This window comes from Manis javanica, chromosome 9 (genome assembly GCF_040802235.1).
Source record: "Manis javanica isolate MJ-LG chromosome 9, MJ_LKY, whole genome shotgun sequence".
Taxonomy (NCBI): domain Eukaryota; kingdom Metazoa; phylum Chordata; class Mammalia; order Pholidota; family Manidae; genus Manis; species Manis javanica.
The window spans coordinates 59,878,559-59,898,638 of NC_133164.1; the positions used below are offsets into that span (position 1 = coordinate 59,878,559).

The window sequence follows — 20,080 nt, forward strand, 5'->3', positions numbered from 1 at the left end:
ACTTGTATCAGACAAATTAGACTTCAAAACAAAGAAAGTCACAAGAAACAAAGAAGGACATTACATAAGGATAAAGGGTCAGTCCAACAAGAGGATATAACCATTATAAATATCTATGCACCCAAAGCAGGAGTACCTACATGTGTGAAACAAGTACTAAACAGAATTAAAAGGGGAAATAGAATGCAATGCATTCATTTTAGAAGCCTTCAACACACCACTGACTCCAAAGGACAGATCAACCAGATGGATAATAAGTAAGGGGACAGAGGCACTGAACAATGTGTTAGAACAGATGGACCTAACAGACATCTACAGAACTCTACACCCAAAAGCAGCAGGATACACATTCTTCCCAAGAGGACATGGAACATTTTCAATAGATCATATACCACAAGTGCATATAGAACATTTTTAAGAATACATAGTACCCTAGGCAACAAAAAGAGCCTCAGTAAACTCAAAAAGACTGAAATTGTACCAACCAGCTTCTCAAACCACAAAGGTATGAAACTAGAAATAAATTACACAAAGAAAACGAAAAAGCCTACAAACACATGGAGGCTTAAAATCAATGGGTCAATGACCAAATAAAAACAGAGATCAAGCAATATATGGAGACAAATGACAACAATAATTTAACACCACAAAAATCTGTGGGACGTAGCGAAGGCAGTGCTAAGAGTAAAGTATATTGCAATACAGGCCTACCTCAGGAAAGAAAGAACAAATAAGGCCCAAATTCAGTAGAAGGAGGGACATAATAAAGATTAGAGCATAAATAAATAAATTTGAGAAGAATAAAACAATAGAAAGAATCAATGAAAGCAGGAGCTGGTCCTCTGAGAAAATAAACAAAATGGATAAACCTGCAGCCAGACTTATCAAGAAAAAAAGAGAGTCTACACACATAAACAGAATCAGTAATGAGAAAGCAAAAATCACTACAGACAACACTGAAATACAAAGAACAAAACACCCTGACCAGATGGTTTAACTGCAGAATTTCATCAAACATTTAGTGAAGACCTAATACTCATCCTCTTTAAAGTTTTCCAAAATGTAGAAGAAGAGGGAATACTCCCAAATTCATTCTAGGAGGCAAATACCTCAGCTAGGAGGCCACTCTAATACCAAAACAAGGCAAAGATACCACAAAAAAAGAAAATTATAGACCAATATTCCTGATGAACATGTATGAAAAAATATTCAATAAAATATTAGCAAACAAAATTCAAAAATTCATCAAAAAGATCATCCATCATGATCAAGTAGGATTTATTCCAGAGATGCAAGGATGGCATAATATTCAAAAATCCATCAACATGATCCACCACATCAACAAAAAGAAGGACAAAAACCAGATGATCATCTCCATAGATGCTGAAAAAGATATGAACAAAATTCAACATCAATTCATGATAAAAACTCTCAACAAAATGGGTATAGAGGGCAAGTACCTCAACATAATAAAGGCCATATATGACAAACCCACAGCCAATGTCATACTTAGCAGTGAGAAGCTGAAAGCTGTTCCTCTATGATCGGGAACAAGACAAGGATGAACTGTCCGTTTGCAGGTGACATGGCATTGTACATAAAAAACCCTAAAGAATCCGCTCCAAACCTACTAGATCAAAAAACTGAATTCAGCAAAGTTTCAGTATACAAAATTAATAAACAGAAATCTGTTGCATTCCTATATACTAATGAGGAACTAGCAGAAAGAGTAATCAGGAAAACAATTCCATTCACAGTTGCACCAAAAAGAATAAAATACCTAGGAATAAACCTAACCAAGGGAGTGAAAGACCTATACCCTGAAGACTACAAGACACTCATTCATGAGACAAATTAAAGAAGATACCAATAAATGGAAACACATCCCAAGCTCATGGACAGGAATAATTAATACTGTCAAAATGGCCATCCTTCCAAAAGCAATCTACAGATTCAATGCAATCCCTATCAAAATATTGACAGCATTCTTCAATGAACTACAGCAAACAGTTCTAAAATTCATATGGAACTACAAAAGACCCCGAATAACCAAAGCAGTACTGAGAAGGGAGAATAAAGCTGGGGGGATTATGCTCCCCGATTTCAAGCTCTCCTACAAAGCCACAGTAATCAAGACAATTTGGTACTGGCACAAGAATAGACCCATAGATGAATGGAACAGAGTAGAGAGCCCAGACATAAACCAAAGCATATATGGTCAATTAATATATGATAAAGGAGCCATGGACATACAATGGGGAAATGACAGCCTCTTCAACAACTGGTGTTGGGAAAACTGGATAGCTCCATGTAAGAGAATAAAACTGGACTATTGTCTAACACCATACATAAAAGTAAACTTGAAATGCATCACAGACCTGAATGTATGTCATGAAACCATAAAACTCTTAGAAGAAAACATAGGCAAAAATCTCCTGAATATAAACATCAGCAACTTTTTCCTGAAGACATCTCCTGGGCAAGGGAAACAAAAGCAAAAATGAACAAATGGGACTATGTCAAGCTAAAAAGCTTTTTGCAGCAAAGGACACCATCTGCAGAACAAAAAGGCATCTTAGAGTATGGGAGAATATATTTGTAAATGACATATCTGACAAGGGGTTAATATCCAAAATATGTAAAGAATTCACATGCCTCAACAACCAAAAAGCAAATAACCCGATTAAAAAATGGGCGGAGAATATGAACAGACAATTCTCCAAAGAAGAAATTCTGATGGTCGACAGGCACATGAAAAGATGCTCCACATCGCTAATTATCAGGGAAATGCAGATTAAAACCACAATGAGATATCACCTCACAGCAATTAGGATGGCCACTGTCGAAAAGTCTAGGAACAACAAATGCTGGCAAGGATGTGGAGAAAGGGGAACCCTCCTACACTGCTGGTGGGAATGTAAATTAGTTCAACTATTATGGCAAGCAATATGGCGGTTTGTCAAAAAAACTAAAAACAGAAATACCATATGACCCAGGAATTCCACTTCTCAGAATTTACTCAAAGAATACAAGTTCTCAGATTCAAAAAGACATATGCACCCCTATGTTGACTGCAGCACTACTTACAATAGCCAAGATATGGAAGCAACCTAAGTGTCCATGAGTAGATGAATGGATAAAGAAGATGTGGTATATATACACAATGGAATACTATTCACCCATAAGAAAGGAACAGATCCTATCATTTGCAACAACATGGATGGAGCTAGAGGGTATTATGCTCAGTGAAATAAGTCAGGCAGAGAAAGGCAAATACCAAATGATTGTCTTCATTTGTAGAATATATAACAACGAAGCTAAACTGAAGGAACAAAATAGCAGCAGACTCACAGACTCCAAGAAGGGAGTAGGGTTTACCAAAGGGAGGGGTGGGAGAGGGTCGGTGTGGAAGGAGGAAGAAAGGGATTGCGGGGTATCATGATTATTGCACATGGTGTGTGGGGGGTCACAGGGAAGACAGTGTAGCAAACAGAAGACAAGCAGGGACTCTGTGGCATCTTACTACACTGATGGACAGTGACTGCAATGGGGTATGGGGGTGGACTTGATAATAAGGGTTAATGTAGTAATCACATTGTTTTTCTTGTGAAACCTTCATAAGAGTGTATATCAATGATACCTTAATAAAAAAAAGAAGAAACTTCCCAAAACTATCTATACAGATTAAGCAATGTAGCCACTTTAAAAGCAAAAATGGAATCTCTTCATTTGGGGGCAGAAGTTCAGACTCCTACTTCCAATAAAGACACTGGAAAGGGTTCCTGGTGTGCAGCTTTATTGCTCCATTAGACTAGAGGTCTCTAACAGAAAGGCCTGCATAGACAAGAGCTTTGGCCCCAAATCTGTAAATAAATACAAGCTACATTCCTTTAGAAGCAAACTGGTTCTCTGCAGATCAGGCATCAACACTGATGTGCAGGTGAGGCTGGCTATCACAGTCCCCTACTTCATTACCATCTCTTGCTCCTTTGTTATTTCTTTCTCCCTCAACTTGTTCTTTTCAACTGCTTTGCTCCTGCAGTCCTTTCCAATTCATGAATATTACAAAGAAAACATACATTCAACTAAAGCTAGTAACTATTGTTGTAGTGTTAATTCTCTTGATCCTTATAATAACCCTATTAGGTAGGTGTGTCATTATCCTCACTTCGTAGATGAAAAAACTGAGTCATAGAGGTTAAGGAATGGGACTAATCAGACAGCCAGCCAGGAGTGGAAGAATTGGGATTTAAACTCAGGCAGTCTAGTTCCAGTCGAAACATTTAACCAAATATAATTCAGCTTCTCATACTGAAATGCTACTTTAATATTCTAACATTCCTAGTTCTTACTAAACATTGTAAAGTAGAACATAAGCAAAATGTTGGTATTTATTTATGGTGGATTCTGAACCCAGGCCACTAAGAAATCAGAGTTGTCAGCAACTAAAACATAGTGGTTGGCTAGCTCATGTAGTGGTCTCAACTGTGGAAAGATGCTTTAGAACAAAGAGTCTTCCTGTATAACAATTAGCATCTTTTTCAAAAGACTTAGCCCAATGTCATTAAAAGTTAGGAGATCTGGGATTTGAGTTCTGGTCTGTCACTTAGCTGGGTAATCTATGGAAAAAATGCTACAACTCAGAAAATTTTAGGTTTTTAAAAAAATATGAAATACAGACATTTTAAGAATATTTACCTACATTACAGGAATACTGAGGGTCAAATGATATATTTATTTAAATGCTTTGCAAACTGATAAACAAAATATAAAAGCCATTCTATTTAATTTTTATTTGAGGTATAATCAATTATCAATTAGGACAGGCTTCAAAAAGAGGGAAAAACATCTATATCCTTCTCCATCTAAATCAATTTTAATGCCATAAGAGGATGAGGTACCTGGGATAAATACCAAGAAAATATGATTCAGAGAACCATGAGAAGTTTATGGAAATGCAGTTCTGTTTTTGGGAATGAGCACTGTACAGTCTGGTATCCAATAAACTGTTGATGTATCTCAAAGCAGGTTTAGACATATGTTAATAGAATAATTGGTACAAAATAAACACAGAAAGGTAAATTTGTAAGTAAATCTAAGTCTTATAATTCTCAACTATGAGCCTTCTTAAATGATCTAAAAGATCGCATAATAAGCTTAGTTATGAATGTCAAGAGAAGCTGGACCTGGGCCTTCTTAAGCACATATGCACCTGTACTAACACTGCAATAAAACAGAAGTGGTCAAAGAGATCAATCATAAGGGTGTGTGTGTGTGTGTGTGTGTGTACACACACACACACACACACACACAAACACACGTCTTCCTTCTTTTCTCTCTAAAGCTTTTTTTTGGGTAATGATCAAACATTAATTACTTTATTCACTTTATGTTCAAAACAATCTCTCACATTATAGACCAGATAAATTCTTGAAGTAATTGTTTGGCAAACAAACATTTTCATATTTTCTAGCTTTCCTAGTTTCTAATAGCATCTCAGAATCAGTCTCATTTCCTATTTTCTAGTTATTCTAATTACAGTGAAAGAAGTCAAAAGAAGTAAATGGGAAAAGGGGGAGAAATGTCTTGATCCCCAGCTTGATTGACAATGGCAGCTTCACAACCCACTATGTACATGCATCTCAACCAAGCACCAAGGAACGATTCTTCTATTTCTGGAAAAATTCCATTTAAGTTGTTGAGACCATACGCTAAATATTTCACCATTTCCCAATTCAGTAAGGACAAATTTCTGCATGGTGAATCATTTAATTAACAACAATCTTCTAAGCTATTTTCTTGAATAGCCTGCTACTTTCAACGTTAGTAAGTACTGAGGGCTGTGGTTTATGGGGCACCTATTCTGCATCTGTGCTTTGCATACACATCTTCATTTGATCTCCATAACAGCCCTGCAAAGGGGGTTTTATAATCTCCATTTTACAAATGAGGAAAGGCTTAGAGAGACTGAGGGACAGGCCCAAAGACTTTTCTTAGTAGAGATGGGATTTGAATCTAGGTGGCTTGATTCAAAGGTTTTCTCTCTTAAACTCTAAGTAATTTTAATAAAATATTTTCAATCCTCAAATATCAGCCTTAAATTTAAAATTCCTAGTTTCCAGGGATCTTGAGAGTCCTCAGAGAACTACCACATATAGGAACAAAGTGGTTATGACTACATACTATGATAGATAATAGCAAAATATATATGCTGCCCCAAACTTTATATCTAGTAACAAAGAACAATTTTTAAAGCCATCATATAAAGTCCAATATTTTGGGCATAAAAAGTCTTACATTGATATTTCCTAATTGCAGAAGATGCACTGTATAATATGACTTCACATCTTCGGACAAGAACTTCACACTGAATCCTGTTTCTTTAAACAGCATCTCTCGGTCGTCTTTTGTTGGCCAGTACTGTGCACATTTAACCTAAATTTAAGAATATGTATGTGATTTTTTTTACGTTTACGGAATAATGAAACCAAAAAAGTTGGAAAAGAAAAACAAACCATACACCTGCTATACATGCTATATTTTTTTCAAGCATCCCAATCTAAGAACAGACACAATATATTTTATGTTTAACATATCTTAATAAGATTTACATCTTATAAAAGGTGTGTAAAATGTTCCTGTAACTTTTACATTTACAAAGCTATAAACAGTTATGCTCATAAAATAAAAATGATTTTTTCATACTTCTAAAGCATTACAATCTATACTTTAACATCATATTGACATCTACTTTATGTTTCTAAAAAATTAACCTTTATAAGAATCTCATCTTCAAACAGTATTGAAAAAACTTTCTTTACAGGTATTTTTCAGAAATACTGATAAATCTGCTACTAAATACTACATATCTATAAATAAATAACATTGCAAATTTACTTACTAAAGTCAGGGAGAAAACCGGAAGATAAGCCCCCTTTACCTAAAGTTGTCACATTTTGATATGCAATTCACATTTGTGACAATAAAAGCATCTCCCCAAAAGCCAAATTATGAAGCCAGCAGACTGAAGCAATAAAGGGCCATTTCTCCTTTCCCAAATCACAAATATCTACAACTAACAAACAATAAGAATGCCTCCAAAACAAATGAATACTATGATATAATACTTCAAAAGATCCTAGCAGACATTGAAAAACTGATACAAAGTCAAAGAGCATAAATGAGAATCATAACACTCAGAAATGAGGTGACAAAAGACAGAAAAACATTAGAAATAATAGAACACGTCATTTCAGAAATGAAGACTAAAATAAAAGGAACAGAGGTGTGAATAAGCACAACAGAGAATGCCTGAAGAGGAAGAGGAGATCTTTTTTTTTTTTACTGAGCACATCATCCTTTTTATTCATTTATTGAAAGAAATGTCACTATTCTGGAGAAGAAATGTGCTCCAGTACTTTTGAAATACATCCTATGGTAATTTTTGAGAGGGCATCTCTCATATTTATTGATCAAATGGTTGTTAACAACAATAAAATTCTGTATAGGGGGGGGTCAATGCTCAATGCACAATCATTAATCCATCTCAAGCCTAATTCTCGTCAGTCTCCAATCTTCTGAAGCATAATGAACAAGTTCTTACATGGTGAATGAATTCTTACATAGTGAATAAGTTCTTACATGGTGAACAGTACAAGGGCATTCATCGGTTTTGATCACGCATTATGAACTATAAACAATCAAGTCAAATATGAATATTCGTTTGATTTTTATACTTGATTTATATGTGGATCCCACATTTCTCCCTTTATTATTATTATTCTTATTTTTAATAAAATGCTGAAGTGGTAGGTAGATGCAAGATAAACGTAGAAAACATAGTTTAGTGTTGTAAGAGAGCAATTGTAGATGATCATGTGTGTGCCTATAGACTATGTGCTAATCCGAGCTAGACAAGGGCAATAAAACATCCACGGATGCAGAAGCTTTCTCTCAAAACAGGGGGGGTGAGGTTCTAAGCTTCACCACTGTTCCCCGATTTCTCACCTGATGGCCTCCCTGTGACTGTGCCTGTCTTAGGTTGTTCCTCCCTTGAGGAATCTTACCCGTCTCTGGCTAACCAGTCATGAGGAAGAGGAGATTTTTTAAATAAAAAAGAAATGAAGGGAGATATAAATACGATTAGAGAAAATATGAAAAATATAAAGTACACAAAAGAAATCTAACATATATAATAGGAGGACCCAAGAAGCAAGGGAACAGAATACTAACAAGTGTAATTCAGTATTTTTTTATTTTAAAAAAGAAAAAAATTGAAATCACATACTGAAAGAGCATGTACTTAGAAAAACTGACCTGAATGCCCAACACAAAGACATATTTTGGTAAAATTAATGGGATTTGAAGGGGGAAAAAGAAAGCCTTTGGGTAACCTAGATAAAAAGAGCAGTGACTTATAAAGTAAATAAAGTAAGATGTCTATTTGGCTTTGACAGTAATTTGTAATGCAAGAAGGAAATGGAGTACTATATCTAAGTTGCTCAAAAAATGCAAATGTGAGCCAAGGATTTTACATCCCGCCAAACTGACTTTTAAGCATTTAGAAAGCAAATAAACTGTCATCAACAAGTAAGAAATCAGGGACTATGATGCCCATGAGTCCTTCCTTAGGATCCACTGGAGAATGAGGTGTAGACAGAACAACCGGACAGACATCAACAAAAACTGGTGATGAATATTAAAATATGTATTTACATGCAGAACTAAGATTTAAAAAGGGATATGAAAGAGCTACAGTATGCTATATACTCTGACAATGTAAGTACAACCAAAAAAAAAAAAAAAACCAGAAAGAGAATGGTCAGTAAGTATTTTGGTGATACTAAGTTGATACTGTTATTACGAATTTTTTTGTGTGTAAATGGGACAAAGTAAATGAGACATTATAAGATATTCTATATCCCTAATGTCTTTGAGAATGAGGATTCATGGTATGGAAAAAGGATGTAACAGATAAAAGTTAGAAAGGGTTATTTAAGCCAACCCTACAGTTCTAAATTTGAATCAGAAATATCAGTATGGACTCTTGAGGTATGTTACCTTATCACAGAAACATATTTTTCCTTAGTTCTGTTCACCAAAAATCTCTAAAAACAATGACCAACCAAGCAGCAATAAACAGTCCTATTTTAGCTGTGATCTAATACAACTGCCCATTAAAAAGAAACCAAGGCTTCTTCAAGAAATGGCTAATTTTTATAAAGAATTTAAGAGGAATCTGTAGTATGCAGTCATTCCAGATAGCAAGAAACTCTTAGGTTTGTGTTAAAAAGACTTAGGGCCCAATTTGAAGATATTCCTGCTAGCACATGAAGGGATAATTGACTACAAATAAAGATAATAACTACAATGGAATAAAATTAATCAAATATGTTTAAGTCTGTGAGTTCATAATAACTGATCCCCTCCCACCCTTTCCCTCAATTAAAAAACCCCAACTGGTCACCACAGAGGACAGGAGGGAATAAACTCTATTTTGAAGACAAGTTGATTTTTCCTATATAAAAGTGGTAGATTAACATTTTTATGGGAGGTTTCCTTTTGTAGAAGTTTTCCAACAAAAACTCAAGAAGGGATAAGATTGGAATATCACTATTTTGTGACCCTTAATTAATTAAGGAACTAATTAAGCACTGACCAACAATGGCTGCTAACATCATAAAAAGAAAGATAATCAGACACTATGGATCTCTTGACAAAAAACACCCATGAAGTTATCTACACTAAAATAATTAAACCTGAATCTTATTAAGAATATATCCAACCACCATAAATATGATTGCTTATTTCTGGTGGCATCTTATTAATATAGTAATTATACTCCAAAATGAGGGATGAAACATAAATTCTAGTTACAGTGCTGCTCAAATCGCTCAAATTGACAATGTCATAATCACTTAATTTTTAAATCATATTAGAAACCATGAAAAACTACTAAACAACTATGCTGACACTCCTGGATATTGTATGTCAATGTCCCTTAGTTGAAATAGACTGGAAATTTTTTCACCACCACTGAAAAACCAGCAGCTATGAATTTAGAAAAAAAGTAAGAATCAAGAATCTGAAGAAGTAGCAGAGTCCAAGATTTTAAATACCACAAGAGACCTTACTGACAATATTTTTCAATCTGCTTGTTTCACAGAAAAGAAATCTAAAGCTATGGCAGTTAAAAGGCTTAACAAAAGCTGCACCATTAATTAGCAATCTTTAGATTGTACTTCAAATTTCAATAAATGCACACATTCCCACACTTACTGTCTAATAACATAAGAGCCAATAAAAATGTAAGGTAAAACCCTGTCACTTTAATCTTTCACAAAATTTCCAAGATTTTTATAATAATAAATTGTAAAGATTCTAACACACCCTAGGGATTCCAAAGATCTCTGCATCACTACTAGTGAGTGTTTGTTTCAGTATTTTTGTATCTTGGAGGGCAGTGGTCTGTTATTTAAGTACGTAAGGTAAGAAAGGAAAATAATTCTTTAGGTCTTCTGGTCAGAAACACCCTGACCACTAACCTTTAGCAATTAAAGGCCAAAACTAATGAATACCTGAAAAGAAATATGAAAACACCTATCAGCTAATCACAGGAAGTACACTAAGTTGTAATTATTTAGTATTACTCACGGATTCTTTCTCCACAATTCGGTTTAGCATGACAACTGCTTTAGTCTTTTGTTGCCACACCATGAGCCAGAAATGACAACCTGTATTTGGAAGTGGACCCTGTGAGAACAGAGAATAAGGACGTAAGAGAAAGAAAATGTAGCAAGGCTCAAAGTAAACTCCTTCAAGTATGCTTATGGTTTGAGAACAATATTTTGGATCACAATAAGTAAATCAAGGCTTTTAAATCCACTCGAATTAAAAAATAGGGCAGTACTAGTTAGGATTATTGGTAAAAATGATCAAAACCAACTTTTATTTACTTAGGTAGAAAAGGAATTTTTAAGACTTAGAAGATGGCTTTCAGATTTGAGGGTGGAGAACTATGTTTAAGTAGAAACAAATATCAAGCAAGATTCTGCCCAAAGGAAAGACAGTATGGGTCAGTGTTCTTGATATTCTCATTACTATCATCTGGCTTTGCTGGCACTGCCATACTAAGGTGGCTGTAGTATTCACACACAACCTATAAGTTAACCAGTCAAAATCACAGGCAGGAATATCTAACTGGTCATGTTTTAGCTACAAAGGAGGTAGGCAAAAGAAGTTTTTGTCCCCTTCAGCTTCCACAGTGGAAAGAGAGGCCTGCCTCTCATGGATCATGGCAGTCCTGCAAAAGAGGAAATTTTTGCGCCATCACTGACCAGCCAACCAACCCACATTAACTGCAAAAAGGCTTCCAGACAAAGCAGAAATTTCAAAGTGCCTGAACCGCTATGAAACTGTTAATCTACAAAACCACAGCATGAGTGACCCCATAGCAGACTTAAAAGGGACAATGGTTCATATCACAATTTTGTCATGAGGGTAAAAAAAAATCACATTAAGTACTTCCAATTATCTTCACATTTTGTTTAATGATAGTGTAGGCACAAAAAGGGGAAAATAAGAAGAGATAAAGAGGCCATGCAAAGTTACAGCTAATTTTAAAGGAATGCGGGTTTAAAACAAATGAGGTACTCCACATACGCTCACATGGTAGGGCAGTGTTTAGTGTGCTGAGTCAGGGCAGACTCTGCGTTCTAGGGGCCAGGTCTACCAGGAGCTTTGGCTCCACATGTAAGATGAGGCAATTTAAGTAGTTCTAGACTGAAAGCATCTTTAGAGCAGTTGTATTGCCTAGTATGTAATGGATGCTCTAGAAATATTATTTGAATTAATAAACTTTAAACTTCTAAGTTATAAAAATGCTTTACTGAGAATCCTGAGAAACCTGCCACCTAATGTTTGAGGATACTGTCCTTACTCAACATATATTTATCTATCGCTGGATGTACTCCCAAAACAAAACAGTGTATAGGTGAAAAGAACAATGAGAAAATCCCCAGTGAAATGTATGCCTTTTCTAAAAATGGATGTATCAATTCACCAGTGAAGTCACCCTTCAGTGTGTATACACACACACACACACACACACACACACACACACACACACAATTCTATTAGTGGTTCTAAAGGGGGATAGGAGTTTATCTTTCAGCTCTTCCACTTATCAGCAATACTACCAATTTTCTTCTGCAAAATGGAGAATTATATCAAGGTACTGATATACATATATTTTTTAATTCATAAAGCTCAGACGATGATAAAAATAGTAAGAAACAAAGGAAAATCAGAACATCTGAGATACTAATAAATATTTAGCATTCTAGTTTTCTCTGTTCTTTGAAATATTTTCTGGGTATGTTCTCTGTTACAGTGTGGTAGGTAGAAAGGCAAAAGCAGTCTCAGCCTTCAAACAGCTTACAAAGAAGGCAAGGGAAGTATTTGTTCTACTAAGACACACAAAGTGTTAGAAGAGTTAAGTAGTAAGCCATCAGATCTTTGGGAGTAGGAAGGATATTCCAGCCGAGTCTTAAAAATGAGGAGGGCACTGATACTGGGAGAAGCAGGATAGGGTGGGAATCAAGGTCTATTCTAAGCATAAGGCAAGATACGTCCAAGTTTAGGGCACATTAGGAAAAGACAGATTAGTGAGTATGAAGTGGAGATATACAGCAGGAAACTCTCCCTACAGAGTATGAAGGGTCTTGAATGCAAGAAATAGTCACCAAACTTGTTAAAAGAGCAAAGTGATATGATTTGTATGCTACAAAACGAATTCTGGTGACATTGTTAAAGATGGATTAGGAAGGGAGGGACTGATGGCAAGAAAACAAGTTAAAGAACTATTTCATTAGAACAGTTCAAATTTTAAGAGAGCTCTGAAAAAGGGCCAGGGCAGCAGAAGAAAGAGAAGGATTTGGTGGATGATCCTTCCACCAAATTACTTTAATCAGATAAAAAAAAAAAATCACAAGGGAAATGGCTCAGTTAAAAAAAGAAAAAAAAAGAACTCAATACATTAAATGAAAATTCTGCAGAATCAGTGGGTCATCTGGATAAAAATATCCAGTAAGGACCTGGAAAATACAGAGGGGAAAATTTAGGAAAGAAGAAAAAGCTGAAAACAGGTCTCTGAGTCCTCATGCTCTAAATTAGTCTTCAGGCTCTATCAGGACACACAGAAACAGTCCAATAGAGACAGTAGGTGTAAACATATTCATAAGGGTATCAATCAAGCAATTTTTTTATCATGATGAGATTTACAATGTTTTTACAATAATTTACAGTAATAATTTACAACAATAATAATTACAATAAGTTACAATAGGATTATTACTACTATTACTACTAAAAGCAGGAACAAATATCACAACAAATAATCAATGGATATGGATCACCATATAGTAATATAACTATGCTTACCATATAGTGCCAGACACTGTGAGTTTCTCTCAACATTTTTCTATAGATAATATTTATATATGTTAGTAGAGATATATAGGCTTGGCAAGTTAAGGAACTTGTCCAAGGTCATGAAGCATTTTTAAGGTATACAGTTGAATGATTAAGAACTGAACCATGGATTCCATGGAGAATCTGTGACTTTGAATCCTGGCCTCATTTTGCCTGCACAAACTCGGTAAAGTTAATGTATCTGGGTCTTCTTATATGATTTCTCTTATGAAAATAAGGGTAATTACAGTATTTAGCACAGAATTAATCCTGAGGCTTAAATTATACAAAACACATAATAACAGAACAATGTTACATAATCGCTAGCTGTTATTAATTTTACCTTGCACAAGATGTGAAGTTCATAACAGCAGAGTTTTTGTTAATGTCTGTTTTATTGGAACAGGAATGCCATGATTAGGTGCTCAATAAGTCTCTTCTGGGTAAATGAGTATCCCATGAAATAGTGATATCAGGATTTGAGTACAGATATTGTGAAACCCAAGCCTACACTTTCTTAAGATACACTTTTTAACTTCCAGGGAGTTAAAGTTCTGAGTGTAGACTGGAGGAGGAGAAAACCTAAATCACAACTTGAGAAATACCTACAACTTTAAGAATTAAGATGAGAAATTAGAACGAATAAATGAGACTGGGGGAAAAAATAAAGGAAGAAAAGGTTATACTAAGAGATCTAGGGTAATCATTCTTTTCTATTTTTCAACATGATGGATTTTTCAAATAAAAAGTAAAAATTTTTAAACTCTAAAAATGTATTTATTGAAGAGAGCAAAAGATGGGTGGTGTAGGAAGAGGCTGAACTCACCTCATACACCCAGACACCAAATGCACAAATACACCTACAGCAATTCCTCCTGAGGAAGAACTGAGGTCAGAGTGAACACCTTCTGCACAAAGGATACAGGGACCATACAGAGAAAGATAGGAGGCACAGAGACACAGTAACAGCAGGACCTCCACCCCCAGCACAGCAGGAACAGACATTACTGAGGAACCTGCATACAGCTTTGCCTGCCCTGGGGCACAGAGGGAAAAAAAAGGTTTAAAAGGCAACTAGGCTACAAGTAAAGGAAGCTGACTTTCTGAATGAAATCACCCACTGAATGGTGGGGGAACTGCTGGAACTCTCTCTGGGATCACAGGTGCCAGTGAGCAGCATTATTTATGCTCCTCCACCATTTTGACAGCAGAGACGGGAGCAGGGTCCAGATGTTCTAGCTGGCATGCCATCTCACCAAACCCCAGGACCCTAGCATCCACCAGCATCAGAGAACCCCAAAGTGGCCTCCCCGCCTGCACTAACCAGCATCCACTTTGACTCCAGCAGTCTCACCAAGGCAGCACCAGTGTGGCACAAACTGGGACACCCTGATCCATGTCTGCTTCAGCTCCAGTTGTCCTGTCAGGGCATCCCCTGAGCAAAGTGCCTCAGGACCCTCCAACCCACACCTGCTCCAACTCCAGACAGACAGCCAAAGCCTCCAGGCACAGGCAGTCTACACAGGGACATTCCTACACAAGGTCATTCCTTCAAGGCTGGAAAGGTAGTTCTTTCACCTAATTCACTGAAACAAACACAAAGTCAAATAAAATGAGACAGAGGAATATGTTCCAAAGAACAAGATAAAACTTAAGAAAAAAACTAAATGGAACAGTTAAGCAATCTACCTGATAAAGAGTTCAAAGTAACAGTTATACTTACCAGACTTGAAAGAAGAATGAACTCAGTGAGAATAACAAAAGATAGAAAATAAAATAAAGAACCAATCAGAGTTGAAGATTACAATAACTGAACAGAAAAATAGAGGGATCAACAGCAGATAAAAGGATGCAGAAGAATGGATCAGCAGTCTGGAAGGCAGGGTAATGGAAAGCGCTCAAGAAGAGCAAAATAAAAAAAGAATTTAAAAAATGATAGGTTAAGGTATGTCTGGGACATCAAGCATTCTAACATTTGCATTATAGGGCTACCAGAGAAGAGAGAGATAATGGGGTCAAAAACCCATTTGAAAAGCCAATGAAAAATTCCCTAGCCTCAGGAAGGAAACAGACATCTAAGTCAAGAACACACAAAGGCCCAGGCAAGATGAACCTGAGGAAATCCATACCAAGACACATAATACTTAAAGTGTCAAAAATTAAAGATAAAGAAAATATCTTAAAAGCAGCATAAGTTTATCAACTGATTTTTTTCAGCAGAGACTTTACTGGCCACAAGGAAGTGACATGATATATTCCAAAAGCTAAAAAGAAAAAACCTACAACAAGAATACCCAGCAAGGTTATCATTCATAATTGAAGGAGAGATAGAGAGTTTCTCATACAAATAAAAGTTAAAGGAGTTCATCATCACTTAACTGGACTTTCAAGAAAGTTAAAAGGATTTTCTTAAGTGAAAAAAAGGCCATAATTAGAAGAAAATTATAAAAGGAAAAAATTTCACTAGTAAAAGCAAACACAGTAAAGATGGTAGATCAATTACTTAAAGACAAAGGTAGTAAGATCAATTATACCTAAAAATTAGGGGATTCACAAAATAAAAAGATGTAAAATATGACATCACGTACATAAAATGTAATGGAGGAAGTAAAAATGTAGTGCTTTTAGAATGTGTTCAGACTTAAGTGACATCAATTTAATATACCACTATATATAATAGAAACACACACAAAAAAGAGAAAGGAATCTAAGCTTAACACTAAAGTTGTCACTCACAAGGGAAGAGAGCAAGAGAGGAAGTCAGGAACAGAGAACTATAAAAAAAACCCCAAAAATGTCAGTAAGTGTGTATCTATCAACATTAACTCTAAATGTAAATGGTCTAAAAGCTCCAATCAAAAGACACAGGGTGCCTGGATGGATGAAAACAAAAACAAAAACACAAGACCCACCTAATATGCTGCCTACAAGAGACTCACTTCAGACCTAAAGACACAGATGCTGAAAGTGAAGAGATGGAAAAAGGTGTCCCATGGAACTGAAAGTGAAAAAAAAAGTTGAGGTAGAAATATTTATCAGATTAAATAGACTTTAAAACAAAGAGTGTAACAAGGGACAAAGAAGGCATTAGATAATGGCAAAGAAATCAATCCAACAACAGGATATAACTATAAATATCTATGCACTCAACAGAACGGCACCTAAATATATAAAGCAAATATTAACAGACATAAGGAGAAATTGACAGTAAGACAATAATAGTAGGGGACTTTAACACCCCACTTGCATCAATGGATAAATCATCCAGACAGAAAATCAATAAAGGAAGAGTGGTTTGAACAACACATTAGACCAGATGAACTTAACGTATATACAGAACATTTCATCCTACAGCAGCAGGATACACATCCCTTTCAAATGCATATGGATGTTCTCCAGAATAGATCACATAGTCTATAAGTCAAGTTCTAATAGACTTAAGAAGATTGAAATCATATTAAACATCGTTTCTGACCACAATGATATGAAATTAGAAATCAGTTATAAGAAAAAAAACTGGAAAAAACACAAGTGGAAACTATGCTACTAAACCAATGGGTCAGTGAATAAATCAAAGAGGAAATACCTGGGGACAAATGAAAACAGAAACATAATGGATCAAAATCTTTAGGATGCAGCAAATGTTCCCAGTTCAAACAGGGAAGTTTATAGTGTTACAGGCCTACCTCAAAAACAAGGAAAATCTCAATCAAATCTTATACCTCAGGAACTAGAAAAAGAATAACAAAGCCCATAGTTCATAGAAGGAAGGAAATAGTAAAGATCAAAATGTTAATAAATGGAAGTGAGACTAAAAAAGCAATAGAATATATCAGTGAAATTAAGAGCTGGTTCTTTGAAAAGATAAAATCGATAAATCTTTAGCCAAACTCAACAAGAAAAAAAGGAGAATGCAAATAAAGTCAGAAATGAAAGAGAAGTACAACTGAAACCACAGAAATTCAAAGAATTATAAGAGAATCCTACCAAAAAAATATATATATGCAACTAACTGGACAACCTAGAAGAAATGGATAAACTCCTAGAAACATACACTATTCCAAGAACCAGGAAAAAATAGAAAATCTGAATGGACTTACTCCTAGTAATGAAACTGAATTAGTAATCAACTTTCACCACCACCAACAAACAAAAAAATTCCAGGACCAGATGGCTTCAGAGATGTATTCTACCATTTAATAAAAAGAAGAGTTAATACCCATCCTTTTCAAACTATTCCAAAGTATAGAAAAGGAAGGAATACTTTCAAAATTCATTCCACAGGGGCAGCATCACCCTGATACCAAAATCAAAGAAAATTACAGACCTATATCCCACATGAACACAGATGCCAAAAAATCCTCCACAAAATACTAGCAAACCCAATTCAAAAATATATTAAAAGGATCATTAATCAATGTGATATACCACACTAAGAAAATGATAAAAACCATATGATCATCTCAATAGATGTTGAAAAAGCATTTGACAAAATTCAACGTCCATTCATGAGAACTCTCAACAAAGTGGGAAACATACAGAGAAAACACATCAACATAATAAAGCCCATATATGAGAAACCAATAGCTATACTCAGTGGCAAAAAGCTAAGTTTTTCCACTAAGATCAGGGACAAGACAAGGATGTCCACTAACCATTAGTATTCAACATAGTACTGGATGTCCTAGCCATAGCAATCAGGCAAGAAATTACAGGCATCCAAAATGGCAAGGAGTAAGTAAAACTGTCACCATATGCAGGTACCATGCCACTACATACAGAAAACCCTGAAGACTCCACCCAAAAACTATTAGAATAACTGGATTCAGTAAAGTTGCAGGATACAAAATCAATATTCAGAAATCTGTTTTTATATACCAATAATAAACTAGCAACAAGAGAAATTTAGATTAGGAAACAATATCACTTACAACTGCATCAAAAAGGATAAAATACCTGGGAATAAATCTAACTAGGAGACAAAAGACCTGTATTCTGAAAATTATGTAAGATATCAATGAAAGAAATCAAACATGACAAAAAAAAAAAAACTGGGAAGACATATACCATGCTTATAGATTGGAAGAACTAATATTCTTAAAATGTCCATGTTACCCAAAATAATCTATAGAGTCAATGCAACCTCTATCAAAATACCAATGGCATTTTGCACACAATTAGAATACCCCAAAATTTGTATGGAACTACAAAAGACCCTACATAGCCAAAGCAATCTTGAGAAAGAAGAATGAAGCTGGTGGTATCATGCTCCCTGATTTCAAACTATACTACAAAACAGTATGGTTCTGGCACAATAACAGACACATAGATCAATGGAACAAAACAGAGAGCCCAGAAATAAACTCACTCTTGTATGGTCAATTAATCTATGACAAAAGAGGAAAGGATACACAGTGGGGAAAAGACAATTTCCTCAATAAACAGTGTGGAGAAAACTGAGCAGCTATACGCAAATGAATGAAAATGGAGCACTTTCTTATACCCTACATGAAAATAAAAAGGATTAAAGACCAAAATATAATACCTGAAACTATAAAAGTCCTAAAAGAAAACACAAGCAGTAAACTCTTGGACATTGGCTTTGGCAATTCTCTTCTGGATCTCTCTCTACAGCAAGTGAAACAACAGCAAAAATTAACAAGTGGGTATACATCAAAGTAAAAAGCTTCTACACAAGTGAAGGAAACCATCAACAAAATGAAAAGGCAACTGAATGGGAGAATATATTTGCAAATAATATATCTGATAACGGTTAATATTCAAAATATATAAAGAACCCATACAAGTCAAGAAAAAAGAAACAAATAATCTGATTAAAAAATGTGTGAGGGTATAGAGTTGACCTTTTTTTCTGAAGAGGACAGAGATGACCAAAAGACACAGGAAAAGATGCTCAACATCACTAATCATTAGGGAAATGCAATTCAAAACCACAATAAGATATCAACTGGAGGCGGAGCCAGGATGGCGGCGTGAGTAGAGCAGTGGAAATCTCCTCCCAAAAACACATAGAGCTATGAAAATATAACAAAGAAAACTCTTCCTAGAATAGAGACCAGAAGACACAGGACAACATCCAGACCACATTCACACCTGCAAGAACTCAGCGAATTGCGAAAAGGGTAAGATACAAGCCCCGGCCCGGCGGGACCCGAGCGCCCCACCCCCCGGCTCCCGGTGGGTGGAAAGAAACCGGAGCGGTTTTTTTTTGTTTTTGTTTCTTTGGCGAGTGCTTTTTGGAAGCCTTAAAGAGACAGGGATCCCGTTGCGAGGGAGGCAGGGCGGCGAGACTGGTGAGCGGGTGCCTGGGACCGGTGCCTGAGGACAAAGATTATCGGGCGTTTTACTCTACGGGACCTGTGGGCGGGTGCCTGAGTCCGGCGCCTGAGGACGGAGGAAATCGCGTATTTTTCCCCTTTTATTTTTCTCTTTTTGGCGAGTGCTTTTTGGAAGCCTTAAAGGACAGGGACCCCCGTTGCTAGGGAGGCAAGGCGGCGGGACCAGTGACCGGGTGCCTGGGACCGGCGCCTGAGGACAAAGAATATCGCGCATTTTTCCCTGCGAGACCGGTGGGCGGGTGCCTGAGACT

General features: G+C 36.0%; 1 protein-coding gene across 4 annotated transcripts in view; it reads right to left on the reverse strand.

Moving 5' to 3' along the window:
* Positions 1-20,080, reverse strand: part of PTPN2 (protein tyrosine phosphatase non-receptor type 2) — a 130,225-nt gene that overhangs the window by 26,513 nt on the left and 83,632 nt on the right. For 3 of the 4 annotated variants that reach the window (XM_037025726.2, XM_037025731.2, XM_037025723.2), the window contains exons 4-5: positions 10,654-10,752; positions 6,298-6,435 (exon numbers count right to left, since the gene is read on the reverse strand). In XM_037025726.2, the coding sequence (XP_036881621.1) occupies positions 6,298-6,435; positions 10,654-10,752 (237 nt within the window). The remainder of the gene's footprint in view (positions 1-6,297; positions 6,436-10,653; positions 10,753-20,080) is intronic. The other variant, XM_037025735.2, reaches the window with a different exon arrangement.